Here is a 21,953-nt window from a genome sequence, read left to right as displayed (position 1 = left end):
TTTTTATCATTTGACTATATATGCATTTTTAATGTACTTTATATGTTATTTTATTTGTACAAAGTATGGTGTGATACTCTATTAGCCTTAACAGTAGTTAATGGCAGATTTGAAGGAAAAGAACCAAAATCCTAAAAAAAAAATGTTTAGAGACTGAGACCAATCTTCAAAAAATTAAAGAAGCAAAACCATAAAGCTCAAAAAGTTCATGGACCAAAGATATAGATATAGTTTATTCTATATAAAATAAAAAAAATGTGTATACCTGTTATAATTGTCGTAATTAATTACTATAATTAATTTAATTAATACTTATTAATCATTTTTTGAGAGGGATAGATATTAATCATAATTACCTTAATTAATTTAAATCAAAATATATCTAATCGAAACTGCTTAATGACAAAATCTTATTTTATAATATTATTATTGTATTGTATAATAAAATCAAATCAGTATATATAGTTGCTTTAATTATATTTTTAAAAATAAATTGATTATAGTAATATATAAAATTAAAAATATGTATACGTTTTAACTATTTAATTGGTTGATTTAATTAAAATATATTCTCATTGTAATTACCTTAATTACTAATTAATATAATTAAATATTCTTATTAAGAAAATGTATGCATCAAAAAGACAAAAACATGGAAAGAAAACAAAACAAAACGTGACCGTGCGATTTATCCAGATGAAAGTAAATCATGTTGTTTATGTCCTTGCAAGGGAATTAAGATTATTTTCTCGCCATCATGTTTTTTGTTTCATCCTACTTGTATTGAAATTTTGATTATGAATGAATTGTAAAAGTTATTTTGCCTAAAAAAAACTATCTCAAATGAAGGAAACGAGTCCCAACAGCATCAACGGTTAAATAAAACTCTAGAAGCAGCAGCTAAATATTTTAAATCATATGTAACAAAAATATCGGTGTCATATAAAAAAAATAGTTTACTAGATCTGTATTAATCATGTCACCCAAACTTTAAGGAAGAAAAAACCTAGTTTGGCCTTTTCTTTTTATGATAAAACCTAGTTTGGCTGTGGAACAAAAAATAAAAAAAAGATAAATGAATGTATCCAGGGAGGCACAAAGGAATGATATATAAATGGATTCTCTGTTGAAAAAAGAAAACCTTGATATAAAGTGATATCTCGAGGGAGTCCAAACTTATGCACATAATAATATGTACAGAATAAAAAATCATTTTGAAAGGATAAACAATAAGATCTGTTTGGCTCCTAACAGACTCCACATAAGCCCCAGCTTCTGTAATCCGCGGTGGGCCGGAAAACGTAGTATTCATTCCCCTAATCCTAACAAATGCCCAAGACAAACTTGCAGATAACTTATACACAAGTTCACCCGTCTGTCACAATCCACAAAGAACAGAACAATCAAAACTCCACACATAGGAAAAGCACACCATCACGAAAACTCTTCATCAGCACGTGACATAAAATCATAGGACCTTGTAATTTTCAGAAGACCGCTACGGTCACAATTCACAAACACCAATGCCTCGAATATTAGATCTACGTAACGACCTCACTAATTTGTTTCGTATATCTAAGTGACAGTCTCTGTCTTCGTGCATGTGCAAATTAATATATATATTCACAAATCTCACATTGATGATTTCATCAATCATTGTAACTTTTGGTCTTTGAAGAATGGCTGGGACTCCATCAAGGCTTGAAGATTGCGATCATCAAGACATGGCCATCACTCATTATTGTGGCTGCTTCCGTGTGTTCTATGCTCGATATGAGTCGTGCCGGGAACAGCAAGAAACGTTGAAAGTTCATCGGAACTGGTTGCAGAAGAAGCTGAAGAGGGTTGTGAAGGCGTTGTCCGAAATTTTGGTGTGGCCAAAGAAGAGTTTTTCCTTGCAGAGGTTGAGTACGTGCATTAGTGAAGTCAAGGACAAGAAAAGGAAAATGCAATTTCAGTATGATCCCAAGAGTTATGCGCTTAATTTTGATGATGGATCAATAGAGGAGGATGATGGTGTTTTTCTGGGTTTCTCGGCTCGGTATGCATTGCATGTACATTAGGGATTAACAAAATATATTTGGGATGGGAGCATAGTGAAGCCTAAACATTCTCAATAGTATATTGATTCCTGGGGATTAATTACCAAAGCGTCATTGTTCCTGTAATTTTCATAATCAAATAATGTGTGCGAATATATATATATATATATATATATATATATATATATATATATATATATATATATATATATATATATATAAAGCCATTTCTTTTTCTTCATGTATTAGGGGGTCAAAAAAAAATTTAAAAAAATAATGTTGCGAATTGACCGTTTGATCAATTACCCGATAAAATGTTTCTTCACAACAGAAGTGAAAATGCTAACTAAACGATGCGAATCATGACGCGGATATTCTAGGGAAGGAAGGAGACGTTTATGATTAATTCCTTCAAATGTTCCTTTGGCCAAAAAAAAAGATTGGATTAATGTGGTAAAGTAATGATCCCACTGGAAACGTTAAATATCAATTGGAACGTAATAGATAATAAATATATGCAGTTTTTTTTTTATCAGATAGAAAATTAACAAACTAAGCACGAACAAACGACGCCACACTCAAATCAGCTAAAACAGCTAGTGATGAGGGAGGGGGACAAGAATCAAAGGAACAAATCTATCAGTAGAAGATTATCCTCTTTTAGCTAGAATGTCCGCAGACATATTTACTTCCCTGAAGACATGCTTGATCCGATTCACCAAAGGAGCATAGATATGAAGCAGGTTGGTGCCTCTAGAAATCATCTTCACTGCTAATTTCGAATTTGATTCACACTCAAGGTACCGGACAGCTAGGCATGAAGGCTCGCCTTATGCCCACAGTAGCCAGAGAAACTAATGATAAAAGAACCCAATCACGAATGAGATCACCAAAGCCTGATGCACCAGGATTACCAAGACTGCTACCATCAGTATTGAGTTTAAACCATTAATGTGGAGGAGCTGTTCAACTCACCAACCGAGGAGAGGAAGAAGACGTGTCTGAGACTTGAGTATACTGAACTAGCGCCATCAGTGACTTGTACTTGTTGACAACTAACCAAGCAGGCCACACTTTGTCACGAAAGATCTCTGCATTTCTGGAAAGCCAAATGAACCAGCAAGCAATAAGAAGATTCTGAGCATTAGGAGCAGAGATAATGTGGAAAATCCAATCATCCGCATTGAGGTTGAAGAAATCCGTTGGAAGATCATCAAACAACAGCTGTCAAATCATAGAAGCCTTATGACAGTCTCTTAGGACATGAGTGTAAGTCTCTCCATGCAATCCACACCTGTGAAAAAAAGATCAGAAGAAATGTGACGATAAACAAGAAAGCTGTAAGTTGGGAGATTCTCATGTGCTAATAGCCAACCAAAGTGTTTAACATTTTCTGGAACTCTCGCTCTCCAGACCCAAGGCCAGGTTCTCAAGTTGGCAATATCAGTGGGATAGTCATCAACAAGCAACCAGTAAGCAAATTCAGAAGTATAACTCCCTGAATAGTTCTCTCCCCAAATCACCACATCCTCCTCCATAGGGTAAAGAGCAACACTTTCAATTTAAGCACGTACAGCAATAGGAACATAAGTAGCCGATTTATCCCAGCACCACTCTCCATTGTCGTAAAAGTCCTTCGCACAAAGATGGCTATCCATAATCCACCTGAGTACAAAGAGGTACATCACCAACCCAAGTGTCATACCAAATAGAAATATTTCCCCTCTCCACCCAAAACTTGAAACCAGATTTAAGTTCATGAACCGCCTTCATGATGGATTGCCAAGTGTAGGATGCTCCATCTTTACTCTCCACATTCAATATAGACTCCCCCGGTAAGTATTTAGCTTCCGGTATCTAGACAGAAAATCTATCTGAGTTATGAATTAAGTACCAAACGTGCTTACCAAGAAGAGCTATTTTTGTCTCTCAAGCACCTTGGTGGATACGAAGTGCACTAATGAGTCTCTAAGTACTAAAGTTAAAATGAAAGTTTGAATGAACTTCGAAAAGATACTAGAGAACAATAAATCAAATTGCTGAAAATTAAATCAAATAAAAAAAAGAATTAAACATGAATTAATTAAGGACATAAAAGATCAGAAAATTTAATATTATTGTAGAATGAAATTCAGAAGATAAGAATGTTAAAAATTTAGCCTACCAGAGTTATTCTTTGATGTAATGTTAATGATTTTTCTCTATTTATAATTAGTTCAATTTACACATGCATCTACTAATATACTCTAACTTTGATTCTCGCATGAAAGAGTCTAATTTTATCTATTTTCTCTCCAAATCCCTTTGCAGAGATAAAATAGTACATTACATTAAAAATAGAAATATATAACAGGCTAAACAAATATCAACATATCCCTAATGATGATTTTATTTAAATACTTTTTCCCAGTTCTATTAGAAAATAATGTTTTCCAACATTATCCCTAAAACTTACCATGTAAATGGGTGATCAAGCCACAAACAATAATATTCATAAATAGATAAGAAGAGGAATTATATCAAGAATAATTGGCTGTCAAATTCCAAACAAAGGGATTTTAGCCTTTCATTATCATGGAAACTTTACAATTACAAAAGGGAAATATATAATAAAGGGGGAAAAGATAAGAAAGAGTATGGAGGGAATGAACGACTTCCAATGTTTGTTTCTCTTTCTTTCTTTTTCTTCTAGTCTTTGCCTTTTATAAAGAATTATATTCTCTTAAATTTATGTATTTCTTTTCCTTCTTCTCTCTTCTTCTTTCATAAGTGTAAATTAGTGGGTTTTTTGCACTAAGTCCAACTTTACTTTCCTTAATCATTCTTCTTTCCTTAATTAGTCATGTTTTCTTCAATTAGTCTTATTTTCTTACTTAGCCATGTTTTTTCTCAATTAGCTTGTTTTTCTTAATTAGTTATGTTTTTCTTAATTAGTTCACTTTCTTGTGCTTTATTTTACTCACTAGGCATCATAAATTCATCACTTTTAATATTTTTTGCACAAAATTTTAAATAATGTTAATTTAACAATTATTTGTTCAAAAGGTAAAATTATGAGAGAAAAATTATAAATTTTTATATAATTTAACCTCAAAATATATTCATAATTAATAATTATCACACCAGAGATCCCTAATCCTCCAAGCTTTCTACATCGAGTGATAGTATCCAAGTTCACCCAATGCGTGGACGATTTGCTCCAAATAAAGCTCCTCATTGACTTGTCAATCTTATCACAAACCCCATGAGGCAGTCACAAATTTTGCATATTATAAATAAGCAAGGAAGTAAGCATTGACTGGGCAAGAGTTACTCTCCTAGTTCTACACAACAACTTACTCTTCAACCCCGCTAGACGACTATTCACCCTATCCAAGATATGAGAGAAATTGGCATTGGTCACCCTACCCTTCAAAAGAGGAAAACCAAGATATTTCCCTATATCATAAGTGTGAGGGATTCCCATGATGGAATGGAATTGGTCAATCTTTCACCGATGCATATTAGCTGATACACTAAATTTACTCTTTTGTATATTGACCTTGAGGCCAGAAGCAAGACAAAACTGATCCAACACCTCTTTAACAAGCTTAACTTAACTAACTTTGGCTTGAGTGAAGAGTAGACAATCATCAGCAAAGAATAAATGAGACACCAAAAGACCACCTCTGCTTACTTGAATTGGAAGCCACTTGTGTTCATGAACTTTCTCCTGAATAAGAAGAGCTAACTTTTCCATGCACAACACAAAGAGATAAGGGGACATAGGATCACCCTAACGTAGTCCCCTATTCAGAGCAAAACTCTCAAGTTTTTCACCATTCCACTTGAAAGACAAGGAAGTAGTAGTAGTGCAATTCATAATCAATGTCACAATAGGAGGAGGAAAGCCAAACTTAATGAGAGTCAGCCGCATAAAATCCCAATTCACATTATCATAGGCTTTTTCAAAGTTAATCTTAAAAAGAATGTAGCCTTTCTTACCAGTCTTCCTTTTGTGCATGAAATGAGCAATTTCCTGAGCAAGAAGGAGAGGATTATGATCAAACTTATGAGGTTGGAGTAGCTCTACAACTGCATTAGGAAAATGAAGTCTCCAATCAGAATTAGCTAGGCATCTATCCAAACGTTTTCCACAATGACCCCATGTTGAGTGTTTCTCCTCCAAGTGAAAAGACCATCAATAGAGCCCAAATCAATCAAACCCCAATTATCTAACATTCTGGATTAGAGGAGCGCTCTAAAGGAAATAAAGTCGTCACCGGACACTTCAAAAGGACTGATAATCTCGTTAAAATCACCAACAATCAGCCATGCACTGTTGATGCTAACACTAAGATTAGTTATATAGTCCCATAGGATGGCATGAGTATGAGGCTAAGGAGAGACATACACTGATGAACCGTACCACACAGAGCTACTATGGTGGATAGAAAAGGTGATGATATTTTGTCACTAACTTGGATGTTGTTTCTTGTTCCTTTTCTCTAGATTGCCACCATTGGTTATTGAAGTCCTATGAATCATGGTGGGGTTAGTTGGTGTTAATTGAAACATGGGAAAGGAATACTATGTAAATGGGAGTGTAGAAAATTGAAAATTACTCATATATGGATTATTTTATGGACTTGGTAAAGGTGGAGGATTGCAAAATTGAATAAGTAAGAGGTTGATAATTTTTTATGTAATTTAAGAAGGAATTAATATTAAATTGATTGGGGTCCATTAGGTGAAACAAATAAAAGAGGACGTTGAGGGTTTCGGAATTTGTAACTAAAAAAATGGATGAGACTATATATATGAGAATAGAAGAGGAGAAAATTTTGAGAAATTATATGATACTATATGACTACTTAGTTTTTTTTAATATTATCATGACATGCAAAGCATCGTTGTTGAACCTACAGAAAAAATAATAACCTGTGTGTTTAAAAAAGCATATGGTGCTTGACAAGCAAAGTGTCCCAAGACTTCTAGTTTATCAAACAAGAAACCTTTATAAGCAAAATTGGTTGAAGCAACTCTACTGAGGTGGCCTTACATGTCTTTATGATACATAAGAATAAATGTTTTCGAAGAGGGAGTATGTGTATGTGTTGCCTTATCTTTGTTTCTACATAGTAGGTAAGATTTGATTGAACTTACTACATGAGGTAAGGGAATAACTGTTAAAGGTCATACATGGACTAACAAAATTTCCCAGTTGTACTGCATGACAATTGACAAGTGTGTTTTTCCAACGACGAAACACATAGGTGAAGACAATGTATTGCTGAATCTCTTATGTCTTCTATATGATTTGGGTTACGTTAACCATACCATGCGAGGGTTGGGTTTGAAAAGGCCAAACCAAAGAGAAGACTAACGCCTATATAAAAACAGCTGAAGTGTCAGCTAGCAAAATTTAAGTTAAATTATTCATATAATCTTTATTTTATTTTAGGTTATAATTTAATTTTTTATTAAAATATAAATTAATTTCTTAAGTAATTATTTTATTACTAGTTTATTCTTAAAAAAAATCTGATCATTTTTAATTTTGAAACACAATTTTGAATTTTCAAGCACTAAAACTTAACTAATTCAATTTTCGTGAAAACTATGGAACTGCGTCAATTATGTTCAAATCAACATGGGTCATAAAATAAGATGAAAATTGTGAGAAAATTGAATCTCATGAGCTATCTAAAACTTAAAATTTCCAAAATCAATCAAATTATTACTCGTGAAATTCATTTTTTCGTAATTTTTATCTTATTTATATCTCCTTTTTGGTACAAATATTAGTCTAATTTTATAGTTTTCATGTAGTTGAATTTAATGGAATAAGTTTTACGAATTAAGTCAATAAGACAAAAGATCAAAATCTGGTCTCAAAATTGAAAACGACTAATTTTTCAAAAAGGATCGTGTGATATAAAATAATCCCTTAAGAAATTATTTTGTAACTTTTAATAAATAAGGGATAAAATTGTAACCAAAAATAAAGTTAAGGGACATGTGAATAATTTAACCCTAAATTAATCGTAAAGGATTCAAAAGTCTTTATAAGCTTTCAAAACTAATCTTTGTTTGTGGGGAAAATATAAGTGTAAAACACATTCATCTCTTTAGAAAAAAAAATGTAATTTTTAAAATTAAAAGAAAAGAGAGTATAACTTAAAAATGTCTTAGAAAAGGACAGTATATTCACACTTTATTTTAAAGATTTATTGAAGAAATAAATATAAAAAATTAATTTATATTTATATATAACATTTTAAAACTGAATTTAAAAATATTATTTCCACTTAGATGTTAAATTAAATACTACTATTCATTAGCCTCACAAGTCACACCTATCCTATAATCAATTATAATTAACAAATTTTTAAAGTATCCATTTCATTTAAAATCAAATTTTTTACGCACAACAATAATTATGAGAAGTTAAGAAACTTACACAAACACTGGCAGCTACTATGATATTTGCCGTCACTCTTAAAACACAGACCACAAAGAACATATCACTCACGGGACCACTTATAAAATGCAGTAATGTCTATAGGCACTGTCAGTCTGTCTGTTCCACCCGAATTTTTCCTAACCATAAATAAATACGTCTATAGGCACTGCTGTCATAAACCCACCACACCAACACTTACCCTCCAACCAGACATTCCTAAGAATTTATGAACTCTGTTTTCACCCTCCTAATTTCACCAAGTTATTCCATGTCATGATTATGACTTTACAATCACTTGAAGGTGCAACAACCCTACACAATGCCACTCACCAAATTTCGTTTCTACAACAAAATTCAACTCTATATTCCTCCTAATAATTGCCGTACTAATTAAATACTTCCTACATTAAATATATTCGCTTTCATTCAATATTTCTCTTTACTAGGTATTGGAAGAATATTTTAAGAAAACAAAAAATCCAAGCTCCATGTAAATAACCATTTTAAGAATAACAAAAACAAATTTAGCATTATTGAAGGAAAAATGCTCTGATTATTACTATACACCCACAACCCCTCACTATTATATATATTTCACAAACATTAATGTATATATATATATATATATCACTAAAAATCATGCTCCCATGGAGTTACCCATTTTGATAGCGGTGTAATTCCTAATTGAACTCCCTAATTTTGATGCATCACCGTACTGCAGGCTTTTGATCCTCCACATCTGTGTTAGGCCCGTTCCATGAGCGGAAGCTAAATGTGAACCTTTTTTTTTATGATTGGCTTTACTTGAATCCCTTGCCATGCACCATGATTGACCGCAGAGACAAACTAACAGAGTACAGAGTCAGGGATTGGTTCTTGAGTTTTCCTCCATTTACATGTGATGATCAGCACCACTATGACCTGCATTACTTCTTAAATTAAGATTGGTGCAAAGCTCATGCAAATTTTAAATTATTAAAAGGGCATCTTTTAATATGAATACCTTTTGCGCTTGCTCTTCAAGGCAGTAGAAGTTGAGGGGTTGCTATGCCAGTTCCTCTTCCTTTGATTGATAAACCAATTATTGATCTGCTTTAGCTGCAAACCCGTTTCCTGCACCAACCGTGCCTTATCCTCCTCCTGAAAAAACATTGAAGAACAAATTGTGAGACAGCATTTATTAATCTTCAAAATGTCAATTGTAAAATTCTCCTGGAGTAGCTTCAATTTGGAGTAGCTTACTATGTTCATTTAGTCAATGGTCAACAAGTGCTAACATGTGGACTGACTAAGTGCATAAACAAATGTGTAAAATCATTAATCCTTATTTCTTTGCTTTGAATTCTAGAACAAATATGTACAAGGTCATCTTTGTTGCTATTCTTTAAATTCGTTCAAATTTGTTTGAAAAGGGTTTACTGAGAAAAAAAAAATGTAGTAAAGTCTTGGGTTCTTACTGTGGGGTAAGGCCACTTGGAATGTGATTGCCACCAAGCTTTAAGGACAGAGGTCGTGTCACCAGGAAGTTTCCCAGCTCGTCTCTTGCGTAAAATTTCCTCTCTTATGTCCACAATTTTCTCTTTATAACCCTACATAAAAAAAAAAAATTAAAAAAAGACATTGAGGTCAATCACGTGGGAAGAGATTCAAAATGATGGGACTCGAACGCAGACTTTTAAAAGCTATTAACATTTAATCCCTTACCTGTTTCAATTCGTGCTTTAATTCATGTCTTACACGTTCCATGAGGGACCTCTCATTCTCTGTGGGAATAAGAGGACCGAATCCCATGCTATCAGGACCATCCAAAGCACCATCAAACAGATTGGCATCACTATCTACTTGTTCATCTTCCTCATCAGACATTGTCGCTCCCGTACCTTCCCCGGGTGAAACTCCTGTTAAATCATGCACCATGTGATAAAAAAAATACTAGTATCACTTTAGTACTCCTCCAATTGCAAAACGAGTCGTGTGCTTTTGCTGTTTATTTGTGCACAAAAAGTTAGCTAATCTAATCAAAAGGCTCATGACTACGTAACATTCAAAGCGCACGATAGATTGGCATAACGTGCCAAAAAATATGGACAACTGGGCTATGCACTTTAAAAGTCCTCAATACTTTCATCAAATACAGAAATTGTCATCATTCTATCTGAGACAATAAGTGGGGGGTTTGGTATATTCTTCGCTATTTGGTTATATATGTTTCTATTTTAATTAAGTTAAGAAGCCAAGATTTGAAGTCTCACAAATCCCCTCAGACCTTATATGTTAAAAGATAAGGAAAATTAATCTCTGTAGCCATGCTTCTCTTAGTCCAACAACAATTAAGGACTTGCATATCATTGATTGTTACACTGAACCTTGCAATATTGACTGATAGTTGACCTTGTAAGAAAATTTGAACATGAGGTTACAACTCACGGCAGGTAAAATCCCTGATTTCGAGAACTTAAGTACCCTCAGTCTAAATTAATTGCCAGAAACGACTCTGTCCCAAGTTCCCGACCCGAGACCGTATAGTTATTAGTTAATAGTTAATCACAAACATACAGCAGCACATGTTACGCCTATTTTCCTATAAAATATTATTTGAGATTTCTTCCCATTGAAATTGTGAGTAAATTTTTTAGAGAGGAGCCTTTTTTAATAAATGATTGCAGTTTTCTAAAAATTGGTCATAAATAACTAAAATATTGTGTTTGGGAGAGTAAATTACAGGCTGGTTCATTGATAGCAGGAACATAATTGAGGTAACTTGAATCAAGTTATTTCCATTTTATCATTTTCTGGTACTGATTTCCATTTTATCATGTAACCAACCTTTATTGGTTTATTTTTATGTTGAGATGTAACAATCACTAAAAAGAATATCGCTGTACCTGTTAAACTTTGTAAGGATTGCTCAATCTCCCAACAAGCCATGACTGCTTCCATTGCATGGACCCGGACATGCTGTTGAAGTTGTTCTTTGAAAGAACAGAGCAACAGAACATAGTGGGACTGCAGCATCAATTAAGAAAATATCAAAATTGTCAGTTGTAAATGTATAATAGCAGATGATAAGCTCCATCACATAAAAAATCACACACCATGAAAAAACAACAAAGAACATAATCAAGATCTATAAGGATATGGAATAGGAGACGTAACAGTAAAATCATCTGAACTTGGGGTTATATTAATTCAGGTGTCAAATACGAACCACTTGTTTCCAATCTATTTAATTTCAAACAATAACCATCATTCTACATCTGACTTAATTTGAATAATTTCATTCTCCGTGAAAGCAAGCAAGCAAGGAACCATGTCTGTTTCACTTTCTTAGCGGAGAAAACTTTTCACCGTTCTGTGGATTGTCTTCAAAGACAATCCAAAAAACGACATCGGATTCAAAGCACGAGTTTAAAATTAAGATTTGCAGTGGAAAAAGTGAAAATCCTCCATTGCACACACATAGAGGAAAAATAAAAAAAATAAAAAAGAATAATACTAATTAATCATATATAATTAATTCGAAGGAAAAAATAAGAAAAAGAAGGAAAATACCAAGAACTGATCGAGTTCTTTATCGTCGCCAACGATGGCTTGTCCGAAGGCAGAGTACTTGGCGACCACATTCTGGGACTGTGTGAGCTGAGCGTCGATCCTTGGCAACTGGTCGACCGGCGTGGCGATCCGCAAGCACGCCACGTGTGCCGACAGAAGCTGTTCGTACAGAGGATGCGCTAGAATCTCCGCCTTCAGCCTCGCATTCTGCCAGTTCATAAGCCCGTCGCTTCCTCCCTCCACCGCCGCCGCATCACCCTTCAAATCGCCGGATTCGGCGGCCGCCATGTTGGAGTCGCCGGCGCCGGTCACGTCGTCGATGACCTCGCTGTGGTTGCGGTTGAGGATCGGGCGAGCAAGCCATTGGCCGGAGTCGGAAGTGGAAGTGTGAAGATTGAGGAAGTTGGTGCCGTTGTTGGTGTTGTTGTTAGCAGCGTTAACGTTGTTGTTGTTGTTGTTGTTGTTGTCAGTGTAGTGCGTGCGGAGAAGGGCGTTGTTGAGCCAATTTGGCGCGGGTTGATGAGGATCGGAGGCAGGTTTGGAAGCAGGGTCGGAGAGCAAGGAGTTGTCAACGAGAGGTTGGTTATGGTGTTGTTGTTGGTCAGTGAAATGGTGAAGTGGAAGCTCTTGGGGGTTATGGTGGTACGCCATATAAAACGAGAGAGTGGCTTTGTTTGTGTTCGTGAAAGGTAGCTACTATTGGTTCATGGACATGGTAAAGTGAAGGAAAGGGAGGGAACAGAGGCTTTTGTGAGTTACTACCAACGTTGTATTAATGGTTACGAACAAGATTTCAGAGATGAGGCGGTTTTCAGTATCCCTGACAGTGGTTTTCCGGTCATTACTTACTAATTCGGGAAACTGCTTTTTCAGTGAGCCCCGCTTTTTTCTTCTTCTTGTTTTTTTTTTTTTAATTTTCAGCGTGGCCCTTCCTGCATTTTTATACACGCATCCGTCTAGACTTGGTTAAACGAATTTCAACACTTTATATTCGAATGAGACATTAGGTTAATATCATCCTAAATTATTTTATACATAGAATACTCATTTTATAAAATTAAAGTGACATCTGTAATAGATATAAATACAAAAATAACTGATATTATATTAAAAAGTTAACACCATATTTATTTTAAAATATTTTTTAAATACAACACTTATTTTAGAATATATGAAATACATTTTATGAGTTTATTTTTTTCTAAATGAGTTTAAATATATCTTTGCAGTAATTGCCTAATATGAATTAATCTGCACTTTAATTTTTTTAAACAAGGTTAGAGTTAAAATTCTGTGAATAAAACAAAATGAACAGATATAATTTTTTTACTAAAGATGATTAACAAAATAATTATTAATAAAATTTGTTGATAACATAATTATTGAAAAAATATTGTGAATCATGCATATTTTGATGATGCTGAAAAAAAATCACTTGATAATGATTATCATCTTCAAAAAGGGAAAAAATGTTAATGTATGAATATATAATTTTGATGATGTTAAAGAATAATAAAAAAATATTGCTTCAAAGGATAAACATTGACAATGTTGCTTCAACAAACAAAGTCTTTTGTTTTAAGATTAACTCAAGATTAAGTCTTGTCTCAAAACAAAGTGTTTCCAAGACATCCAAGGCTCTGGTAATCGATTATCAGGCACTGTAATCGATTATCATACGACAATCTTGAAAAATAGCTGTTAAAAAGGATTTTGAATTTGTATTTTGAACCTGTAATCGATTACCAGATGTCTGTAATTGATTACCGACAATGGAACTCTTGAAATTCAAATTCAAATGTCATGACCCTTCAAAATATAATTGTATAGTCGATTACCAAAAACTTGTAATCGATTACCAGTGAAAAAATTAAGAAATTTTTTTAAAAAAGACACATCTCTTCAACCCATTTTGAAAAGGCATTAAGGATCTATATATATGTGTTTTCAAAAAGCAAGAGAAATATTCCAATAGAACTTCATTATCAAATGCTCTCTCAACAATACTTTGACAAACACTTGTAAATCTATTGAGAGTTCATCCATGAACTTCAAATTGTATTATTCATTCTAAAGGAGAGAAATCTTTTTCTTTTTCTCATAAATTTAATTGTATTCAAGAGACTGATTGTCTTTTAAATTGTGAGTTTCCTGAACACAACGGAAAGGGATGTCTTGAGTGTTTTAAAAGTTGTAAAAATGATTTTTACAAAAATAGTGAAAAATCTCAAGTGAGTTGCTTGAGAACTGGACGTAGGCACGAAAAGTGGCCGAACCAGTATAAATCGAGTCTGTCATTTATAAATAGTAAAAGTTTGTTGGTGGAATATAAGACTTAATTCACCCTCTATCTTAAGTTATTAAAACCACTTGTCTAACACATATTTGTCTATAAAAAATGAATAGTGTTAATTATGATGTTTTATTTAATCTTAGATTTCATTGAAATTTATAATTTTTTATTTATTATTATATAGTCTCTAAAGTGATAACGTAATTGTAGTTCCAGCATACTAATAATTCATTAATTACATGAATTATCATTTGATAAGATTTATCTAAATAAAAATAAATTTCAGTAAAACTAGAAATTAAATTAAATAATAAAAATATAAGAGTAAATATCAAAATTAACTTATTTTTTAAACAAATTATATTTGTGTACATAAAATATTAAGCAATTTATTTTTCCTTTGTAAAAGTACTTGTATAATGAATAAAAGGCTTAAATGTAATTATGTTTTCCCTAATTTCTAATTTGATTCCTCTATTTTTTAAAATTGACACATTTGGTCATTCTATTTTAAAAAAATTATAATTTTGATCCTTTTATTTTAAAATAAAGACATTTAATCCTCTTATTTTTTTTTAAAAAATAATTTTAATCAAATTTTTAATTTAATCTATGTTTTAATTCTTTTGTTTTGATCTAATTAAATTTTAAACCTAATATATTCATTTAATATATCCTCAAGATATGATTTAATAAATTACAATAAAGTAAAAAAAAAAAACTTAAACAAAATAAACTATTTTATCAGTGGATTTTTTAAAATATAAAAATTAAATATTTATATTTTAAAATTAAAAAAAGTTAAAATTATGATTTTTTTAAAATAAAATAATCAAATATCTCAATTTTAAAATAATGAGATTAAGATTACCAAATGAAATAAAATAATAGAACCCAAATTATATTTAAATCCAAATAAAATACTATTAAATAGTATGATCCCGCCTTTGCCTCCGGTATAAAACGGTTGCCCATCTTTCGTCCTCTTGTCGGTTAATATTTAATATCTCTATACGTACCCATGAATTCGAAGTCAACCTTTTATCTCAAGTTAATATTTTTTAAAGAAAAAATTGTTCAAAGGATTCTTTAGACCATGATCCAATATTTTAATAGTGACTAAACAAATTCAATAGCCTTTATAAATTATTGCGAGTTAAATAAGTTGATCTTCAACCACATAAATAATCCAATTCTCTATAAAAAAAAAATCCAATTAATTGTTGACTAGGTGGTATGAGCTACTTAGCTCATATTCATATACAATGTTGTATTTTCTTTACGTGCCTTAACCTTTTGTTTAAGAGAGACAGAGAGCATTTGAAGTGACCTCGATTTTTTTTCCTTTTTTTTCAATACAGTGTATGCAGATAACAAAAATCTCCTTTAAAGAGATTAGCAATGCACTTTTAAACATTTTTTTTAACATACACTTGTTTATTAGTTAAAATTTATATAAATTTCACTATCTTAAGAAATGAGTTTCACTGAATGACTAATAAGGCCCATATAATTAATATTATACGAATTCCACCAAATAAGAAATACACTCAAAAAACTTAATAACAAATGTGTTTGAAAGAAAATATTAAAGAATTTATTATTTGTATTTATCTTTTTGTTTAATTCCACCGTATTTTTCATAATTACATTAAATTATTCCTTCACAAAAAAAACATTAAATTATACCATTTTACGTGGCATTACTAAAGTCCTTAATGGTACTTGGATTAATTTACATTACTCCCATCATCCCAAGATAATTGTAATCTTAGATTATTTTATGTAAATCAAGAAAAAAATAATTAATAGATGAAATATAATAATAATTTTATAAAATTAATCTTATATCATCATTAATTTATTTTTAGATTTTGTAATTCATCATTAATATATATATATATATATATATATATATATATATATAAAAGTAATTAATGTTACATTAAAAAAACTAAAATGATAATTATTTTAGAATAATTTTGATAATTATTTTGAATCATTTTTTTACACGACAATTATAATAAGATAAAGAATAATAAATTTATTTCAATTTTAATAAAGATTCATATAATGTTAAAAGTAAAATCTCATTTTAAATGGTGCGTCTAATCACGAATATTTTGGTAAATATTTAACACAACTTAATTAATTAATTATATGTATGTATGTGTATAAAGTAATTAATTATCACCTATATTAATATTAAAGGATTATTAAGATAAATTAAAGGTCCTTTAATAAATATTAGTATTAATTGTAATCTCCGTCCCGTGACTATTATTAAAAATTCTCATTTTCTTATTTTAGAATCATGGTCAGTAAATCCTTCCTCCAAGCGTATATGTAAAACTTAAACTAATTACTAGTTAAACTACAACAAATTCATGCTAATTAATTCGCACGTTTTGTGGTACCTTATTCAACCTATTAGTATCTCTAACCACACAATGATATTTTCAGATTCTATATCTACTGATAATTGTCATCCGATGGTCTATATGGATTACAAAATTGTCTGGATAAGATTATTTATGTTCTACGTTTCATTGGTTCCTTTAGAAAACGAAAGCTATGTTTGGATAATTATATTTACTCTTCTCAATCTATGTTAAATAGTAGTATATCACACTTCTTAAAATTCGCATACCCTTTTTATTACGTTGTTGCAAAATACAAAATAAAATTGAATATGTTGAGGGTTGTGTATTTTATGTAGTCAAGCTAATTAGTATCTTAAACTTTAGTTAATCTCTTGATCTTTATTGAACTTAGTGCCAAATTATGAGCGAGATTGCAATGTCTTGAACTTATTAAAAAAGCCACTGAAAGTGATTTAAGTAAACTCTTCGTTTTACTTTTTACACATATTTACCTTACGCTTTTGACTTTTTTTTACAAGGAAAGAACTACAAATTGCTCTCTTTTTTTTAAAATAAAAAAAGTGAGTAAATAATATTATCGTTTAGAATAAACAGCTCGATGAACCTTTCTTAATGATCGGATGTCATGAACTAAGATCTTTTAATCACTGATTAGATGTTTACTTTAATTTTGATGCTCAAACACAGTAATACAACAAAGGAAATAATGAATAGGAGCATGTAAGAAATTAAAAGTGTAACGAAAGGAAAGCTTTAGATTATAAGTATGGACCTACAATAGCCAACTTGCCATGCATTGAAGCCACGTTTTTTATTTAGTCTTACCAAACGGCAAGGGGTAGATAAAGTCAATGTGGCAAACATTTTTTTTTCTACTTTTAAAGTCTATTATTTATTAGTTAGTCAGATTAGTTTACATAATTTTTACAACATTAGTATTTTTTTAATTTTGCTTTATTATATTTTTCTTAATTATAAAAAGCTGTAAAAAAAATGTTATGCGAGTAGAATTGTCGGTTATTATTTTTTGTTAGGTTCAAAACTGATGGTTGATGCATTCCACCGTGTAAAGCATAAAGCCATAAACTGACGATCGAGGAGTTTTGTAATTGTTTCCGAATTCAAGTCCCATACGCAATCTAATAGCCTGATGTTACTTTAATCTTTAGGCTTTCATCAACATATTCCTTTCATTTTTCCTTCCAAGTCACTACAAGATTTAAGGGTTTAGTTAATGCAACAAATTCTTCAATACTATCACACATGTTACGTCTACAAAGTTCGAAAATATATTTTTCCCGCGGCTTTTTTGAAATGCTGATAATACCATGGTTTAGTTCACACTTTTTCAACCAGTATAAGATAATGGAAACGTTTTTCGTGCTTGGCATGATTATTTGTAAAATTAAATAAAAAGTTATGAAAAGAGTAAATATTTTATTATATTGAATAAAAATAAATTAACACGATGATTTTTCAAATTAAAAAATTATACATAAAATATTTAAATTACTGCACCTTGGTCAGAGAAAAAAAATCACCGTACCTCATTTTTATTGATATAATGTGTCAAAATTTAAATTTTGGAAATCAAATTCAAACTTACATTAGTTAAAGAGTAAAACACCAGTTTAATCCCTTGAAAGTGTGAGATATTGATATTCATCCTTAAAATTAGAAAAATGGCAAATGATTTCCTAAACTGAATTTCATCCATCAAGATGTCCCTATTGTTAGACATCCACTAACTTTGTGTGGTAAACATGTGATATAACACATTTTTTTTTTACAATTTTGGCAGTCATGCGACTACCCATTCATGAACACATTAGCGATAATCAAATTGACAATTCCAAGAACTAAATGGCCTTAAACTATATTAAATAGTATAGCAATAATCAAGTCAGCTAAGACAGAAATAGACTTGACCTACCTAACTACATATTCTTTTGATATAGTGTCCTTTTGGCATGGATTTTAGATCATGTCCCCATGTTTCTTTGTTTTCTTTTTTTTTTTGTTATTATTATTATTGATATGATATTTAGGATATTCTTATGACGAGTGAGGTAGGAAACATCAACATAGTTAGAATGTCCTACCTCATTGTCATTCCCTTGTTCACCGTTTAAAAAAAAAACTAAAATAGATTTCCATCCATTATTAATCCTTGTTAAACAAAATGGGATACTAAAACAAATTTTCATCAATGATTACTCCTTGTTAAACAAAATGGAACTTAATTATCATGTTTCACTCTCACTTAAAAAATAAAATACATATAATTTGAAAAATAATTTTCACATTTTAATTTTATATTTTTATATAAGATAAATGATGATTTTGATCATTAAATATGTAAGTTGATGGCAATTTAATTATTAAAATAAAAATTTAATTTAATCTTTAAATATATAAAAATATGATAATATCACTTTATCGTTAATTTTGTGAAATCATTTTATTATTAATAAAATAACTAAAATTACTAGCTGGGAATCACTGCAAACACAATATTCGTGATCAGTGGAAGAATTATGAGCCGTTGTTGATGATAAAACAAAGCACATGTGTCACGTGTAGAATATAGAAGAAACTCGATCCCATTTTTTTCTTTATTTTTAGTCTTACAGTTTAAGCAATGCAAATGCACGCCATCTCCAACATCGACAATTTAGCATGAAAAGCTAATTTCGTAAGAAATAATGCCAACGTCTTAAGAGTTAAGATATTGATTGGTATTGAACAAAATGAGTCATTTCCGAGTTAAATTTGAATATGATAATATTTTATTTAAACTTATATATATTAATAGACATGAACTAAACTTCTTCAAATATGTCTATAAGAGGTGCAAATTTTACATGTAACATATGTCGGTGTCAACTTTAAAAAATTCCGTGTGTTGAAAGATGCATTAAAATGCATTCGCCTTGTCTATTTAAATTTTTTAAATACCATGCTTCGAATTAAAGTTTAAAGTTGATTAATGAAGTGTTGGCAAATGATCAAAATTTCAGGTCAAGGTTCAACATCGAAATCAAAGAAATCAGAAATGGAGGAGGCTAACTAGTTAAGTATCAAAGGAAACAAATTTGATGCAAAAGTCCAAATCAAAGAGAAATTGTTAGTATAGATATTTTTAACAAATAGATTGACACAATGTACGAATCGTGTGAAGCCCTTGTATACATGTTTATGAAGTTTTATAAAAAAAAAACAAAAAATAAAGGCGTCGAATTTTTATAAATAAGACTCTTGTATTTCATTTTTAGTTAATAAAACACTTACACCAAACACTTTGTAACATCTATGGCACCTCATGCATTATTAGTTATTGGTTCAATGAGTTAATTGTATATTTTCAACCACTGGTGCATCCATGTATTAGGGTGTGGGCCAATTGTCCCACAATATTTTTTTATTTGTATATATGTAATAAAAAAATTGTTTGCCCCGTAAAAAATTAGGTATTGTTTCCAGAAACTGATAGGCATTGTCTTTTACTAGTTGTGTGAGTAACATATGTTTCTAAGATCATGTTTCGTTTTGTATTATTGATATTCATAAAAAAAAAAGCTACAAAACTTACATTTCTTTTCCTTACTAAGAATTTTTTTTGTTTCTAACTATTTCTTTTGATATAGTCTTTATGTTTCAACTCACTAGGATCAGTGTAATGAGAAAGTTAAGAGAGATACATGAAAACTTAGTTTAATTTTAATTGTAATCATTCATTATTTTGAAACAAACAGTAAACATAGGTTAATACAAGGTAGGGGAATAATATAATATAATCAGAAAAGAGGGTTGCAATTTACTACTACCACTACATTGTTATTGAACCTACTCTAAGAAATTATGCTATTTACTCATAACAGTGTATCTTGCAATTTACAGTGATTCAATTACGTTCAATTGTAATAGTACAAGTGCATTTTTTTCATTAATTTTTTTGGAAAAAACAAAAGTGATGATCAAAATAAATAAATAATCAATGAACGCTATTAACCGAAAAAGTTAATATAATATATCCACGAAATAAAATAAAAGTTTAATTTGACATATTATGATGACAAATAATTATTATAAAAAATCAACAATGGTGATATAAAAATCTTTATATTATTACTGGGGAGGGGCAAATGAGGCACTTTATGGGTCATTATTTATAAAATAATTGAAGTTGTGTGATAGCGAAACAATTAAGTATGTTGTTCATGTTTGAGAGTGATAATTTATTTTTTATTTTTTCAAATAGGTAGTAATAAAAAAAACAGTTGAGGATAAACTGAGAATAATAAATATTTACACTAAATAAGATAGTTATTGTTATAATAATTATAAACAATTAAATCTTCAAAATAATTAAAGCATTAGGTATACCGAGAAAAGAAAAAAAAAATGAATGTTAGTTGGTGATAGAATGTCTGAGTGCGAGTGTGATTTCAAACGTCGCAAGTCTCAGTGGTGAGTGGTGGATTGGAGCACTTGGAATTAAGGGGGGACCATCCAATTGGAGATGAAGCACGTGATGAGTGGAGTGGGGACCATCCAATTCGAGAGGAAGTACGTGCTGAGGTGGAGTGGGGACCATCCTCAATTTTGGCTTCAGAAACAGCCGCCGCCTCGAGTGGTCCCACCCTATTAGTGGACCCTACTTTTTTTATTTTTTCATATACGGCCCCACCTTTCGGGAAAATTGTTCGCTGTTCACGCCTATTTGTCCTCCTACTATAACATGAATCTTATGGTCCCCCTTCTCTCTTTTCTTTTTCTTTTACCTTTCAATTTTATAAAATATTATTTTATTAAAAATATTTGACTCCCGGTTTCATCAAATACATATTTTATTCTATATCATTAGATTTCTTTTGTTAGGAAATAATATGGCAGTGATATTATATTACGTAACAATAATTTATTTATTTAGTTACTAATTAACAAAATTTATTCAATGACAGATTCAAAACATATTAACAAAATTTCTTGAAAGTTTAGCGATAGATTAAATTTTTGTTTATGGACTAACAAATTTAACAAAAAGAAGTTAAGTTAAATTTTTGTTCAAAACTTAAAAAAAAACAAATTTTAAAAAAATTTAGAAACTAAAATCGTAATTTTTTGTGAATAAATAGAATCTTAATTAATCCAAAATATTAAAAATAAGAAAATGGTGATTTTTCGATAAGAAAAGTTTAAACTTAAAAGTAGAACTATTAAAATATTATAAGAGA

General features: G+C 30.8%; 2 protein-coding genes across 3 annotated transcripts; one reads left to right on the top strand and one right to left on the bottom strand.

Moving 5' to 3' along the window:
- The first annotated feature begins 1,664 nt into the window (after positions 1–1,664).
- On the top strand, positions 1,665–2,190 carry LOC114408079. Its single transcript, XM_028371201.1, has one exon. It carries the CDS (start codon positions 1,680–1,682, stop codon positions 2,061–2,063), a length of 384 nt encoding a protein of 127 aa, XP_028227002.1. The 5' UTR covers positions 1,665–1,679; the 3' UTR covers positions 2,064–2,190.
- Positions 2,191–8,934: 6,744 nt separating this feature from the next.
- Positions 8,935–12,968, bottom strand: LOC114408934 (homeobox protein knotted-1-like 3). Of its 2 annotated transcripts, XM_028372159.1 has the most exons (6): positions 12,040–12,690; positions 11,373–11,493; positions 10,192–10,385; positions 9,945–10,076; positions 9,491–9,627; positions 8,935–9,408 (listed from the first exon to the last, which is right to left on the bottom strand). In XM_028372159.1, exons 1-6 carry the CDS (start codon positions 12,688–12,690, stop codon positions 9,402–9,404), a joined length of 1,242 nt encoding a protein of 413 aa, XP_028227960.1. In that variant the 3' UTR covers positions 8,935–9,401. The 2 variants fall into 2 exon arrangements, with proteins under 2 accessions (XP_028227960.1, XP_028227959.1); XM_028372158.1 differs by lacking the exon at positions 8,935–9,408 and having other exon boundaries at positions 9,478–9,627; positions 12,040–12,968.
- Between the last annotated feature and the right edge of the window lie 8,985 nt (positions 12,969–21,953).

This window comes from Glycine soja, chromosome 4, assembly GCF_004193775.1.
Source record: "Glycine soja cultivar W05 chromosome 4, ASM419377v2, whole genome shotgun sequence".
In the NCBI taxonomy this organism is placed as follows: Eukaryota; Viridiplantae; Streptophyta; class Magnoliopsida; order Fabales; family Fabaceae; genus Glycine; species Glycine soja.
This window is presented reverse-complemented; position numbering and strand designations above follow the sequence as displayed.